The 12,849-nt window shown below is 46.3% G+C and overlaps 1 protein-coding gene across 1 annotated transcript in view; it reads left to right on the plus strand.

Moving 5' to 3' along the window:
- Positions 1-5,221: 5,221 nt before the first annotated feature.
- RETREG1 (reticulophagy regulator 1) overlaps positions 5,222-12,849 on the plus strand; it is a 158,156-nt gene continuing 150,528 nt past the window's right edge. The window contains exon 1 of the mRNA XM_024981355.2: positions 5,222-5,565. Within this exon, the coding sequence (XP_024837123.1) occupies positions 5,258-5,565 (308 nt within the window). The 5' untranslated portion in view covers positions 5,222-5,257. The remainder of the gene's footprint in view (positions 5,566-12,849) is intronic.

Below are 12,849 nucleotides of genomic sequence, written 5' to 3' on the forward strand. Positions count from 1 at the left end.
CATTCCACCACTCTAATTTTAGCTTCGAGAATACCCCTTGAGACTGAAGACCTGATTTGGAGACCTGCATTTAGAGACAATCATATTCACGGTTTTGCTTTGACAATGGACGTCCAGCTGGAATTCCTGGGCCTCAGGAGACTGGAATTCTATCGGTTCTGTGGTAAAAATAAAGAAAAAGACAATAAAAAAGAAACTCACAAATTTCAGGATTCCTCCTTTATTCACAGAATTGGGTCTAAACTTGGCAAATGATGCTCAAAACTCCCTTCTGTTGATCTGTCTGTCCGAAAGTCTCATCGCATTTTCTGTTGCACGTGGTCAACCTGATCTGGCCTGTGAGCTCACACCAACCTCACCCCTCTGCCAAGTTCTCATACAGGCTGCTTCCTACCTCTGATCTGGCTCTTGTTCAGAACCCCTGCTGCTCTCTGAGCCACAGAAACCGTTGCCCACCTGCTACCTGGCTTTTCCAAAGATGCTCCAAACATGCCTTCCTTGTCTCCCCAGTCTTAGTGAAAAAATCTGTCCCGGGGTCTCTGCCAGGCTCCGTATAATCCATTGCCCCAGATACTTTTCTGCAACGCCAGCCAGGCCACTTGACTCTCCTGCTGGAAGCCTACCCAGGGTCCCAAAGCTCAGACTTCTTAGCGGTCCATTGGAGGAGACAGTAGATTTCCATCCCCACCTGCCAGAATCCTAAGAGTTTATTGTTGTTGGTGGTGTCTAGTCCCTAAGTTGTGTCCTTCCACAGAGGCCTTAGTGGAGCTCAGTCACACTGACCACCTGAATGGTCTCAACACCACACCTGTCTCTCACGGCCATGTCCTTGGGACCGCTCCCGCTGTGGGAATGGTGGGCAGAACATACATCCCAGGACAGAGGAGGGGATCCGGCACCTCCAATCGCCTGGGTCCAGTTTGAGTGTCAATTAGAAGTCACGTCCTCTTGGTGAACTCCTTCAATAGGATCAGAAGGGTGGCCAGTCCGCTAAGGTGAGTGTAACTGCTGGGCCCGTGGGAAGGGGTTGGCAGTTAATGTTCTGAAATCATTGCTGCTACTGCTGTCTGTGCTGATGTGTGTGCCTGTGGGTGGATGAAATAGTACCTTTTCAGGATACACACTCCTGCAGTGTGACCCCAGGTCCCTTCAATAAACCCTCCTGAAGACTTCCAAAAGCTCTTTTGTATATTATTAGGGAAGGATACCTAACACTGAGTACCCCAACTTGGTGTGGTTGGCCACCATGCTAGAGTTCATTTCTGGTAAGCATCCCCCTTACAGAATGCTTGTCAAATTAGGTTTTTCTGGTTTGGATATTCCAGTTCTTATAAGCACAACAGTCAATCCGCACAGAAAACCAATTCCTTTTGTGACTTGGGCCTTGGAAACCAGGCACAATCTTCCTTTCCATTCCCTCTGTTGTTGCTGTCGTGGTGTGGTGTTCCTATTTCTCTCTGCTCAGTGTGATCTATTAGGCTCTCTTGTTGTTCCTGTTCAGTCGAGAAGTCATGTCTGACTCTTTGTGACTCCATGGACTTTAGCACACCAGGTTTCCCTGTCCTTCACTATCTCCCAGAGTTTGCTCAAATTCACATTCATTCAATTGGTAATGCTATCTAACCATCTCATCTAACCATCTCATTCTCGGCAGCCCTTTTCTCCTTTTGTCTTCAATCTTTCCCAGCCTTAGGGTCTTTTTCAATGAGTTGGCTCTTCACATTAGGTGGCCAATGTATTGGAGCTTCACAAAATTAACAAAGCTTAACAAAATTATCAGCACACAAAGATCTATCTGCCAGACCAAAGCTTCTTCATGTTAGGACCTAGGAGTCTAACACGAAACATTTTAGGGGAAGAAAATAAGGAGGCATTTCCCTCTTGTCCTAAGGCTTTAGCCTGAGGTTGCCTATGTGGCCTCCTAGAGTAGGAATTAATTATTCATTGCTTTTTTCTCCTATTACAAGCTTTCTAGCCACTTTTGGAAGAGAAAGGCGAGTGACCTCTTTTAAGAGTTGTGTGTATTTTGGCTTTCTTTGCCTGACTGGTTATTTTCTAAACTGTCACTTAGATTCAGTGGCTACAACTGTTTTCTTTGTCTCGCTCTCTTCTTTTTTCCCCTCTGACATATCCCCAGTCTGTTTTCCTTGGATCTATATTTTCAAATTGTCTACCTCATTAATGTGAATCACTCTGTTCCCCGTACATGGTTGTACAAAATTCAGAAGAGAATCTTAAATGATAAGGTTACTCACAGGAGTTTTAAATGTGACATGTTGTAGAGATGAGGGGACAAGGTTTATTTTAAGCATCATCAGTATTATTTTGATGCAGTCTTAGCACTGAATACATTATTCACACATCGCAAAGTTAATTAGGCAAAAACACCCAATAGCACCCAGTTATGTGTCTAGGCCAGCATCTGCTCCTGTGACATTATTTGCTGGTAATCATTAGAGGTCAGAGGTGAAAAAGATGACAGCACTTACTCCAGCTGTGCAGCATTTTAAGAGAGAAGGAAAGATTTCACAAAGCTGTGAGGAGGGAGCTTTATCAATAAGTGGAGGTAAGCGTTGCAACCCACACGTAGCAAATGAAGTTGAGCTTTTATGTGTCTTGGCTGTCAACAGCTTTTACTACTTCAGCATATCCTGATGACAGTAATTAAATTACAGGGAGAAGAGGAATGTGTAGGATCTTGCGGACATGTTTCTAGAAGCACATCACCCTGGTTTGGAAAATGGGGATATCCTCCCCATTTCTCAATTCCTCCCTCCAGGTGTAGAGTCTAGGGCAACCCTTGGGCTGTCTCAGTCCTTTGCTAAGCAAAGGCCAGATGACACAATAAACCATCCTTAATCTTTCAAAAGCTCCTGCACCAATGCTAAGAGAGGGCACAACACTCAGGGAAAAATTGTTGTTGTTGTTTAGTCGTTAAGTGGTATCTGACTCTTTTGTGACCTCATGTCCCACTGGGATACTCTGTCCATGGGATTCTCCAGGCAAGAATACTGGAGTGGGTTGCCATTGCCTTCTCCAGGGGATCTTCCCCACCCAGGGATCAAACCTGTGTCTTTTGTATTGGCAGGTGGATTCTTTACCACTGAGCCACCAGGGAAGCCCCAGGGAAAGACTGTTTTTTCTTTTGTGGTAAAAACACCAGAATTGCTTGCATATTGCTTTTTCATGCCTCCCCAGCTACTGTATTGGGTTGTCATGAATCTGTTCATAGACAAGCCAGAAACATGAGACTTTGCATTGCCAGCAGGTCAAAAACCAAACTTCCTTCCACTAGTGGATCAACTGAGGTGATCTGCTGCAGATACACATAAGGAACCATGACCTCCACCTGCCAGTTCACAACTTCACTTGTGTTGATCTCCTGACAGACATGATTGCCTCCTTTTCCCTACCCTATCCTGCCTTTACTGCCCAGTTCAGTCTCTCAGTTGTGTGTGACTCTTTGTGACCCCATGGACTGTGACACACCAGGCTTCCCTGTCCATCACCAACTCCAAGAGCCTACTCAAATTCATGTCCATCGTGTTGGTGATGCCATCCAACCATCTCATCCTCTGTCGTCCCCTTCTCCTCCCACCTTCGATCTTTCCCAGCATCAGGGTCTTTTCCAGTAAGTCGGTTCTTCACATCAGGTGGCCAAAATATTGGAGATTCAACTTCAGCATCAGTCCTTCCAATGAATATTCCTTTGCTGCCCTCCTGCTTACAATTCAGGACAGACACCCTCTATTCCAAAAAGCTCCCAGAAACCTGACTCCTCCACTTGTCCCTAATATTTGACATATGACTGAAGTAAGGACTCTTAGCCCTGAGTGATTATTTCCGTCACAGCAGTAATCACAATTGTCACTGGCCCTTCCTTGGACTGTGAGCTTCCTGCAGGTGGAAGCCATACCCACAGAACTGAGCAAGGGGTTGAGTACATAGTAGGTGCTCAATAAACCTCTGAGTAAATTAGGCTTACACCCTTTTGAGGTATAACATACACACAGGAAAGTGCATACATTTGCAATGTACATCAGTGAATTTCTTCGTATGTGTACACTGAGGTATAAACATATATAATAACCCCCAGATGAACACTCTAGAACATTCTCCAGAGGCTCCCTGGAAACAACAGGCTTTAATAGCTCTGAGAATAAGCCCCATCCATCCTGTGAAAGAAGTTGGTTGCCAGTAGTTAACTCCAAGAGGATATAAGATGCTCTGATTCATCAAGGTAGAATGCTCTGCAAAGGGAAGGAACATTTTATTCTAGAGAAAAGTGACAATGGGGATGAAGGAAGAGAACATTTAAAAAATGAAAATAGGGAAAAGTGAACATAATCGTTTACCTTTTATCCCAGCCTCCCCAATCACCCAGAAGCACCAGTGAGGCCAGGTCTGAGAGATCTCAGAACTCCTGGTCACTCCATCACAGCACCTGACCCCTGCCCTGATGCCTGCTGTGACCACAGTGACTCTGGCCAAACCTGTGTAACACACCCAAGCGGTGCTGCGTCTCAGCTCCCCGCTCACTTGTGCCCTCCATAGACCAGCGTGCATTTTGGAGCCAGATGACTTTGTCCACAAGTCGGAGAGAGGAAGCCCCCTGCCACAACGCGGTGGCCTGGCGGTTCCTGATTTGTAAAACCAGAGGGCCACATGCTTCCGGATGGACCCAAAATGTTTCGCCCCCACCCCCTCTCCTCCCGGGCCCTTGCCTTTCTCAATCCAGCCTTTAAATCATCACGTTGTTCTTAAGAGTCCTGAAGATTTCGGCTATGAGGGTGCAATCTGCTCCTGCAAGGGCACTCGGTGGGGATCACTGGGGGCTGAAACACGCTGCCAGGCTCAGGGGCGCCCCATTATGCCCTCTAAAGCTGCAGGATGAGCGATCAGAGGCCCTGGCTGGAGAAAGTGAGGACGGCCAATTGCTTCCGCCCGTGGCCCGGAGACTCCCTTTTAGATAAGCGGGCGGGCGGCGGCTGGGAAGGGAAAAGGGGATCACTCCGGTGGCCCCGCTTGAGGGCCCCCGCTCCCCCGGGGACGCCGCCCGGCCCCGCCCAGCCCCGCGCCAACCCGGCCGCACCCACTTCCCCCGGGAGGCGCCCCGCCGCGGCCGACGCTGACGTCACAAGGCACCCAGCCGCCGGCGCCCCGCGGTGCGCGCCCCGCGCGGGGACCCGCCGCCCTCTCGGCGCGACACCGAGGCGCGCGCGCGCGCCCGAGCCCGTCCCCGCCCGCGCCGCCGAAGATGGCGAGCCCGGCGCCCCCGGAGCCCGCCGAGCAGGGATCCCCGGCTCCCGCCGCCGCCCCCCAGGCGCCGCCGCCGCCGACCCGGGCTCCCCCAGAGGAGCCGGAGGGGGCCGCGCCTCCAGAGGAAGGGGCGGCGGCGGGCGCGGGCCGGCAGGTGGAGGAGGCCGCGGGCGGGGTGGCCGCCGTGGTGACCTGGCTGCTGGGGGAGCCGGCGCTGTGGCTGGGCGGCCGCGCCGACGAGCTCCTGAGCTGGAAGAGGCCGCTGCACAGCCTGCTCGCCTTCGTCGGGGCCAACCTGGTGTTCTGGTGAGAGCTCGGGATGGGTGGGGCGGGGGGTGCGGGCTGGTGACCTTGGGGCGCCCGGGAGCGGACGGAGGGCGCGCCCGGGACCCGATATGGGGTTGGTGGGGGGCGGTGCACGGCGGACCCTGCGGAGGAAGGTACACGCTCAGGCCCGCTTTCGCGGCCACCCTTCCCCGCACAGGTGTACACACACTCCCAACTTTCCTCCAGACTCACCTCCCCCTGTAAGCAGCTGTCATCCCCGTGGGGGTAGCCCAGCCTCGCGGGCGAGACGATGGGCTGACCCCGCACGCACCTGGACCGGCAGGTGTGCCTCCGAGCGCACTGGACCTTTGGCTTTCTGAAACTCGCAGGTCGTGACCTGCTCGCCCAAAGCCCGCCGGACCACACGCACTTGAACCTGTGTCCGTTCTTGCCCCCAGAGAGGGCATATCTGGACCAGCTTGGGCACACGCTCAAGACTGAGCCGTCGCCATCAGTCAGCTGAGACGGGCACCGAGTGATTTGTTTGCCCATCCCACCCGGAGGCTTGGGTGTACTGTCTCTACTCCCCGAGAAGAAAACAGGAGGCAGACAGGTGGATTATGGACATCACCCCGCTCCCCAGGTGTGCGTAGTGTAAAAAAGTCTTATTTTTAGCTGAAGAATAAAGAGACTACCCAGGAATGTTCTCTGAAAAGCCCCTGATCAACAGGTTTGTCTCTTCCAAAAGCGCCCTTCGCCCTAAAGACGCGGAAATGTCTGGCTGCTTCGTGGAAGCCCCTGCCTGGTCCTCTGTTACCAGTCTGATGGGGGTGGAGAAAAAGCTGCTTTGTTTCCGCCTGTGTTCTCATAACAAGCATGACCGACACTGTGCAAAATAAGCAGAGCTTCAGTGACCCATACATACCTTGTCACAGGACATTGGTTTCTTAACCTTAATAAAGTTAGGAAATAAATAAACGAACAAAACACACACAACCTGCCACTTCCTCAGTTAGCTCGTTTAACCATAATGTTTATCTGCAGATCTGTGCCAGACTGATCTTGTCTTGAAACAAACTGTTTCTTAATAGAGCCCCTGAGTGTGAATTAACCTTACTTTGGGTCTCTTAGCTATCATTGTTTCTGGAGCTTATTCTGTATTTCTCTAACCTGTTATGAAGTTATAGTGAGCACTCAAAATCAGGAAGATATATGTATGATGGTAAATTGGGCAACAATAGTCATAGGGCTGTATCTCTCTCATTTTACCAATGAGGAACATGTTTTTAAAATTATTAATTTTAAACTTTATTAAAAAAATAGCTAATAGCCTCAGAGTTCACAAGTTTAAGGTACAAAAAGTTAAACAGTCTGTAAATGTCTTTCCTATGTCTCTCTCTGGCTACCCACTTTCCTACCAGAAGCAACCAGTGTTACCGGTTTCTTGTGTATCTTTCCAGATAGTGCATATTTCAACAAATACAAAATATTCTCTGCAAATTGTGGACTACTGTCTGGGCTATTTTTCTTCTTAGCGCACTTTGGCGATCACTTTCTTGTGATCAGCTGAGTCCCACTGTATGGATGTCACATATTAACCTGTCTCCTACTGACAGAATAAGATTCTTTACAAACTTTTGCTATGACAGCGTTATAGCTAAGGGTCTGAACATGCATTATTTTGCATGTAAGCAAGTATTGCTGTAGGAGGAAGTCCCAGAAGTGGAATTGTTGGATCAGAGGGAATGTGCCCTTGTAGTTTTGATGGCTGTCATTGCATTATTATACTTCCTTGGAGTGTTACCAATTTATGCTCCTACCAACAATGCATGTGACTGCCTATTTCTTTTTATACCCTTGCCAACAGCATTTTGGAGAAGGCAATGGCACCCCACTCCAGTACTCTTGCCTGGAAAATCCCATGGACGGAGGAGCCTGGTAGGCTGCAGTCCATGGGGTCGCTAAAAGTCGGACACGACTGAGCGACTTCACTTTCACTTTTCACTTTCATGCATTGGAGAATGAAATGGCAACCCACTGCAGTGTTCTTGCCTGGAGAATCCCAGGGACGGAGGAGCCTGATGGGCTGCCATCTATGGGGTCGCACAGAGTTGGACACGACTGAAGTGACTTAGCAGCAGCAGCAGCAGCAACAGCATTTTAGCAAACATTTTGATTTGTAAATCTGATAGGTAAAAAAGGCTATCCAGTATGGTGTTATGGTTTTGCATTTCTCTGAGCTTGAGCATTTTTTATTATGTTCAGGAACCATTATAATTATCTTTTCTATGCATTATCTGTTTACAGAAAACTTTTATCCGTATTTTTAATTGAGTTATTAGGCTTTTCCTATTGATTTGTTAGAACTCTTTTTATATTAAGAACTTTAGCCTAATTTCTATAACATGAGTTGCAAACATTTTTTCCTGTGATATATTTTTAATGTCTATTGAAAATAATGATTTTTGCATTAAATAATTGAAAGGCATATTTAATTTTATTTGGGAATGATGTCTTCCATCCATATATTTTTTTAATAAGTATGATAGCAAGGCAAACACTGGCCATAGGTTTTCTGTTTATCTGTTTTGTTTCTCCTTTTTGGAGAATTTACAATCCTATGTGTATATTTTCATGGACAGAAAAATGACTGTCCTGCTTTTGAAATTTGAAGTACTTGCTAATTGGAATTTCTGACCCATTTATTAATTTCATTAAAATGTTGTAGTTTTCCCCATTGTTGCTCCTAGGTTGAAATATTCTTTCAAGGACTTTGTTTTCTCTAGTGTACCTCTTATCAAGCTATCTTAAATTATGTGGCACTGACATTCTGTGTCCCAAGAACTCTAAAACTGTATTTTTATGCTCACTAATGTTTTATTTATAATAGTGAAAATTGAATAAAACTTAAATGACAAAACATAACACTAGTTTCATAAACTGAAGTACTATGTCTAAAGAGTAGATCATGTAGTTAGCAAAGTATAATTAAGTATACAGCATAACATAAAGCTCTGTTTTGTTTTGTTTTAATAAAAAATCAGTGTTCGAAGCATGAAGAACCCAAATTTGTATGAAGCAATCATGATGATTTCACTTTCACTGATGTTATGTTTGTGAAAATTAACTTTTTAAATACATATTTTTGACTGTTTAGTACCTGGTACCAGCAGTAGCTCTCAGGATTTTGAGTCTGAGTTTAAAAGCTTTAACATTTATTATCTGCCCATTTTTTGCAAGATTTTAGTGCTGTGTATTGGAAGGACAAAAGCTGAGACAGGGGCATGATGGTATGGGTATAACTCAAGGCTGAATGGCATGAGTGTGGTTGAAGAGTCAGAGAAGGAATCATTCATTTTGATGCAGCTTTTTGTTGGGCAGGTGGCATCCTGGATAGATGAGGCTGTGGGGTCTTCTTAAGGAGACCATGCTTGAATCCGATTTTGACGGACAGGAATGATTTGGGTAGATCTAGTGCATGAAGGCAATGGCACCCCATTCCAATACTCTTGCCTAGAAAATCCCATGGGCAGAGGAGCCTGGTAGGCTACAGTCCATGGGGTCCCTCAGAGTCGGACGACTGAGCGACTTCACTTTGACTTTTCACTTTCATGCATTGGAGAAGGAAATGGCAACCCACTCCAGTGTTCTTGCCTGGAGAATCCCAGGGACGGGGGAGCCTGGTGGGCTGCCGTCTATGGGGTCGCACAGAGTCGGACACGACTGAAGCGACTTAGCAGCAGCAGCAGCGCATGGTAGACAACACTCCAGGCCTAAGGAATTGGACTTAATGTACTTGTTTCCACCAATGTATTCAACTGATGCAGTGCCACGTGAGGCAGTGGGAAAAAGTAGGGGAGATGAGACTGGCTAGGCATTTTGGCGACCCATCTGGGGGCAGTGGTTGCCTCGAGTGTCATACTTCATGTTTGGATCTGTTTTTTCTATAGGCAATGGAGACCCCAAAATGCCTTGTGTAAGTGCCCAGGAATATTTTAGTGGGCAGGTAAATTGTGATTTATTCATTTATTCTTACCATAAAATTCTTTCCATAGAGCAATAAAAATAAACTGGAGCTATAGGCAACAATGTAGATGAATTTGACAAATGCAATTTGGGGAAGAAAAGCACCTTTAATAATATGTACAGAATGATTCAGTTTTTTGAAAGTTTTAAGATGTCCAAACCTGAACAGTATTGATTAGGGATATATAGATAAAAGACATTCTTATCTGTAAAATCAAGACTAGAGGGAGAAGGTTTGATCACAGAAGGCACATGAAAGGTTCTGGAGTGTAGGTAGTGTGCTGTTTTTTGACTTTGGTGGTGGTAGTTATCTGATGTTCAAGTTATAATTATTTTAAAACTGTGGTTGTGTGTGCACATTCTTATCTTTGATGTATTTTTGAAAAATACTAAACTCCTAAATAATGCTTTAAACAATTGTTATTTACTCAGAGCTCAGAGGAGAATCCCAGGGCGGAGCCTGGTGGGCTGCCGTCTCTGGGGTCACACAGAGTCGGACACGACTGAAGCGCCTTAGCAGCAGCAGCAGCAGAGGAGTTTAGTACAATGCAGACCATATAGTTCCTGTCTCAAGAAGCAGGGTTTCCACAACCTGAAATAGATTGGGCAACAGTCCAGTAGTCATAGGGTTGGGTCTCTCTCACTTTACCAATGAGGGACATGTTTATAAATTCTTTTTCTTATCTTAAACTTTATGGATTTAAAAATGGCTAATAGTGCCTCATAGTTCAGAAGTTTAAAAGTATGAAATTAGATGTCTTTCCCACGCCTGTCCTTGACTGCCTGTTTCCTCCCAGAGGCAACCAGTGACACCAGTGTTAAGTACACCATCAAATAGAACGAACCCAGTGAAACAGAAAATGCCCCATTTGCTTTTGTTTTTAAAGAAGTAACTTCATGCAGTATACTGTCAATAAAAACACACACATTCTAAGGGAACAGCCAAGTGTAAACACCTGTGGAATCAAAATGGCAATCAAGATCTAGAACATTTCACCTCTCTTAAAGGTTACTTTGAGTTCCTTTCCCATCCACACCCACCCCAGGGATTGATCTGTTTTCTCTCACTGTAGATTAGATTTGTCTTCCCTAAAGTTTCTTGTAAATGATACTTTATAATATGATGTCTTTTGTGCCTGGCTTTGCTTACCCAGCGTAAAGCTTTGAGATTCATCCTTATTGTGTTTATCAGTGGCTTGTTTCTCATTTTCGCTGACTAGTCCGCCTCTTTGGGGGCTTTCTGGAGGGCTCAGTGGTAAAGAGTCCACCTGCCAATGTAGGAGACACAGAAGTTGCGGGTTTGATCTCTGGGTTGGGAAGAGCCCCTGGAGGGGAAAGGGCAAGCCATTCCAGTATTCCTGCCTGAAAAATCCCATGGACAGAGGAGCCTGGCGGGCTCTAGTCCGTGGGGTCGCACAGAGTCGGACAGGACTGAGTGAGCATAGCACAGCACTGCTGCTTCAGGGATATACCACAATTTGTTTATCCATTTGCCAGTGGATGTTCTTTTGGGTTATTTTCATGGTTGGCTGTTATGAGTGAAGCTATTGAAAAAATTCAGGCACAAATCTTTGCATGAAATGTCTGGTTTTGGTGAAAGGAGTGACGAGCTCTCACTGTGTTTTGTATGGCCATATGGTGATTGCCTTGGATAGCAAGGGCTGGAGGAGAAGGTCCCTCTTGTGCTCCTTGATGGGAATGATACTGAAATTGAGTCCTTCACGATGCCACCTAGAAAGCTGCTCTGATGTGATTTAGTCTTGAACCCGCAGTTGGAGACCATGCATGCAGAGAAGTCTATGCTGGGCCTTTTTCCTCAGAGCATCTGGCACTTCATGGTAACAATACCCTCCACTTACATGGTTAGTTCAACTGCAAGAAAGTGATTAGCCTGAGGTGATGACGCAAGGGTGTGCCTGGCAGGAGACCTTGAGTTCTCTGACTTTTGCCATTTCTCAGACTGGGCACCCGTGCAGTCTGGAATGCCCAGGACCCACTGAGAGTCCTTGGAGGCCTGTCCTCTAGAGTTGGTTTGGAAGGTTGCAGAATCCAACTCTCACTTGATGTCAAGAGCCCCCTTATGCCATCACTGTTGGGTTCAGTCAGCTGATGTCAGAATGGTGTCCCTCAAAGAGCCAGTAGCCACCAGCATCGTCATGGCCATCTCCGGGGTGCTTGTAGAGATGCAGATCATGGGCTCCACCCCAGTCCTTCAACCAGAATCCCTGGAGGTGGGGCCAGAACATCTGAGTTTTCTCCAGCTCCCCAGGTGACTCAAGTTTAAGAATCACTGCATTTGAGCACTCTCTGGGATCATGAAATCTTCTCCATTAAGGCAGCATTTCCACTGCAGGACAACTCTTGACTAGCAACTATTTTTCTAATACTGAGTTAAACTCACCTCTTTGTTACCTCTCCAGCTGCCCAAGATCTGGGCTCCCTCCCCACGACAGTCCTTTGTCTGTTTCAAGATTTGTTCTGTTCTCCATTTCCACTGAGTCTCTTTTCCCCAGGTGAGAAATCCTGGGCTCCTTCGACTCACCAGGCTCTTCTGAACACGCTTCAGTTTATCCACATTCCTCCTCAAATGCAGCATTCTGAGATGCTCTGAACAGTGTGGGTTTTCCCCCATCCTCCTGGACAGCATCCTTCTGTTCACATGGCCTGAAATAGAAATTCTTTGTTCTACTTGATAGTAACTCCTTTGACAGCCGCTACTATTAATGACTGCTGCTCTCCTCAAATTGTGCCTGTATATATAAATGTAGAAGCAGGTAGAGTTTGTCAAACTACAAATATTAAAATGATTAAAGATGCTCACAGTTAGCACCTCATTTAAGTCTTACAGCAACAAGAGAAGCAGATATTGTTCCCTTTTTACAGAAGAGGAAACAGGCCCATAGAAGTTAATTGAATTATTAAAGATGACTTTGTACTGTTCCATAGAAAATTTGCAGTGATGGAAATGGTCTACATTTGTTCTGTCTTGTAGGGTAGCAAATAGCCTGCTGTGGTTATTGAATTTACAGTGTGTGGCTAGTATGACTCAGGAACTGTATGTTAAATTTTCTTGAATTTAAACTTCAATTTAAATAGCCACATGTGGTTAGTGGCTGCCATATCAATAGCCCAGTTCTAACCTGGCTCATGGGCCTAGGTCATGAAGCCACATACTTTCTTCTTCTTCTTTTTTTTTTTTTAATTCTATCACTCTAAAGAATAATAGAAGACAGATATGGGAGCAGACTGGAGGAGGCATGGCAACCCACTCCAGTATTCTTATCTGGAGAATCCTCA

This window comes from Bos taurus, chromosome 20, assembly GCF_002263795.3.
Source record: "Bos taurus isolate L1 Dominette 01449 registration number 42190680 breed Hereford chromosome 20, ARS-UCD2.0, whole genome shotgun sequence".
NCBI lineage: Eukaryota > Metazoa > Chordata > Mammalia > Artiodactyla > Bovidae > Bos > Bos taurus.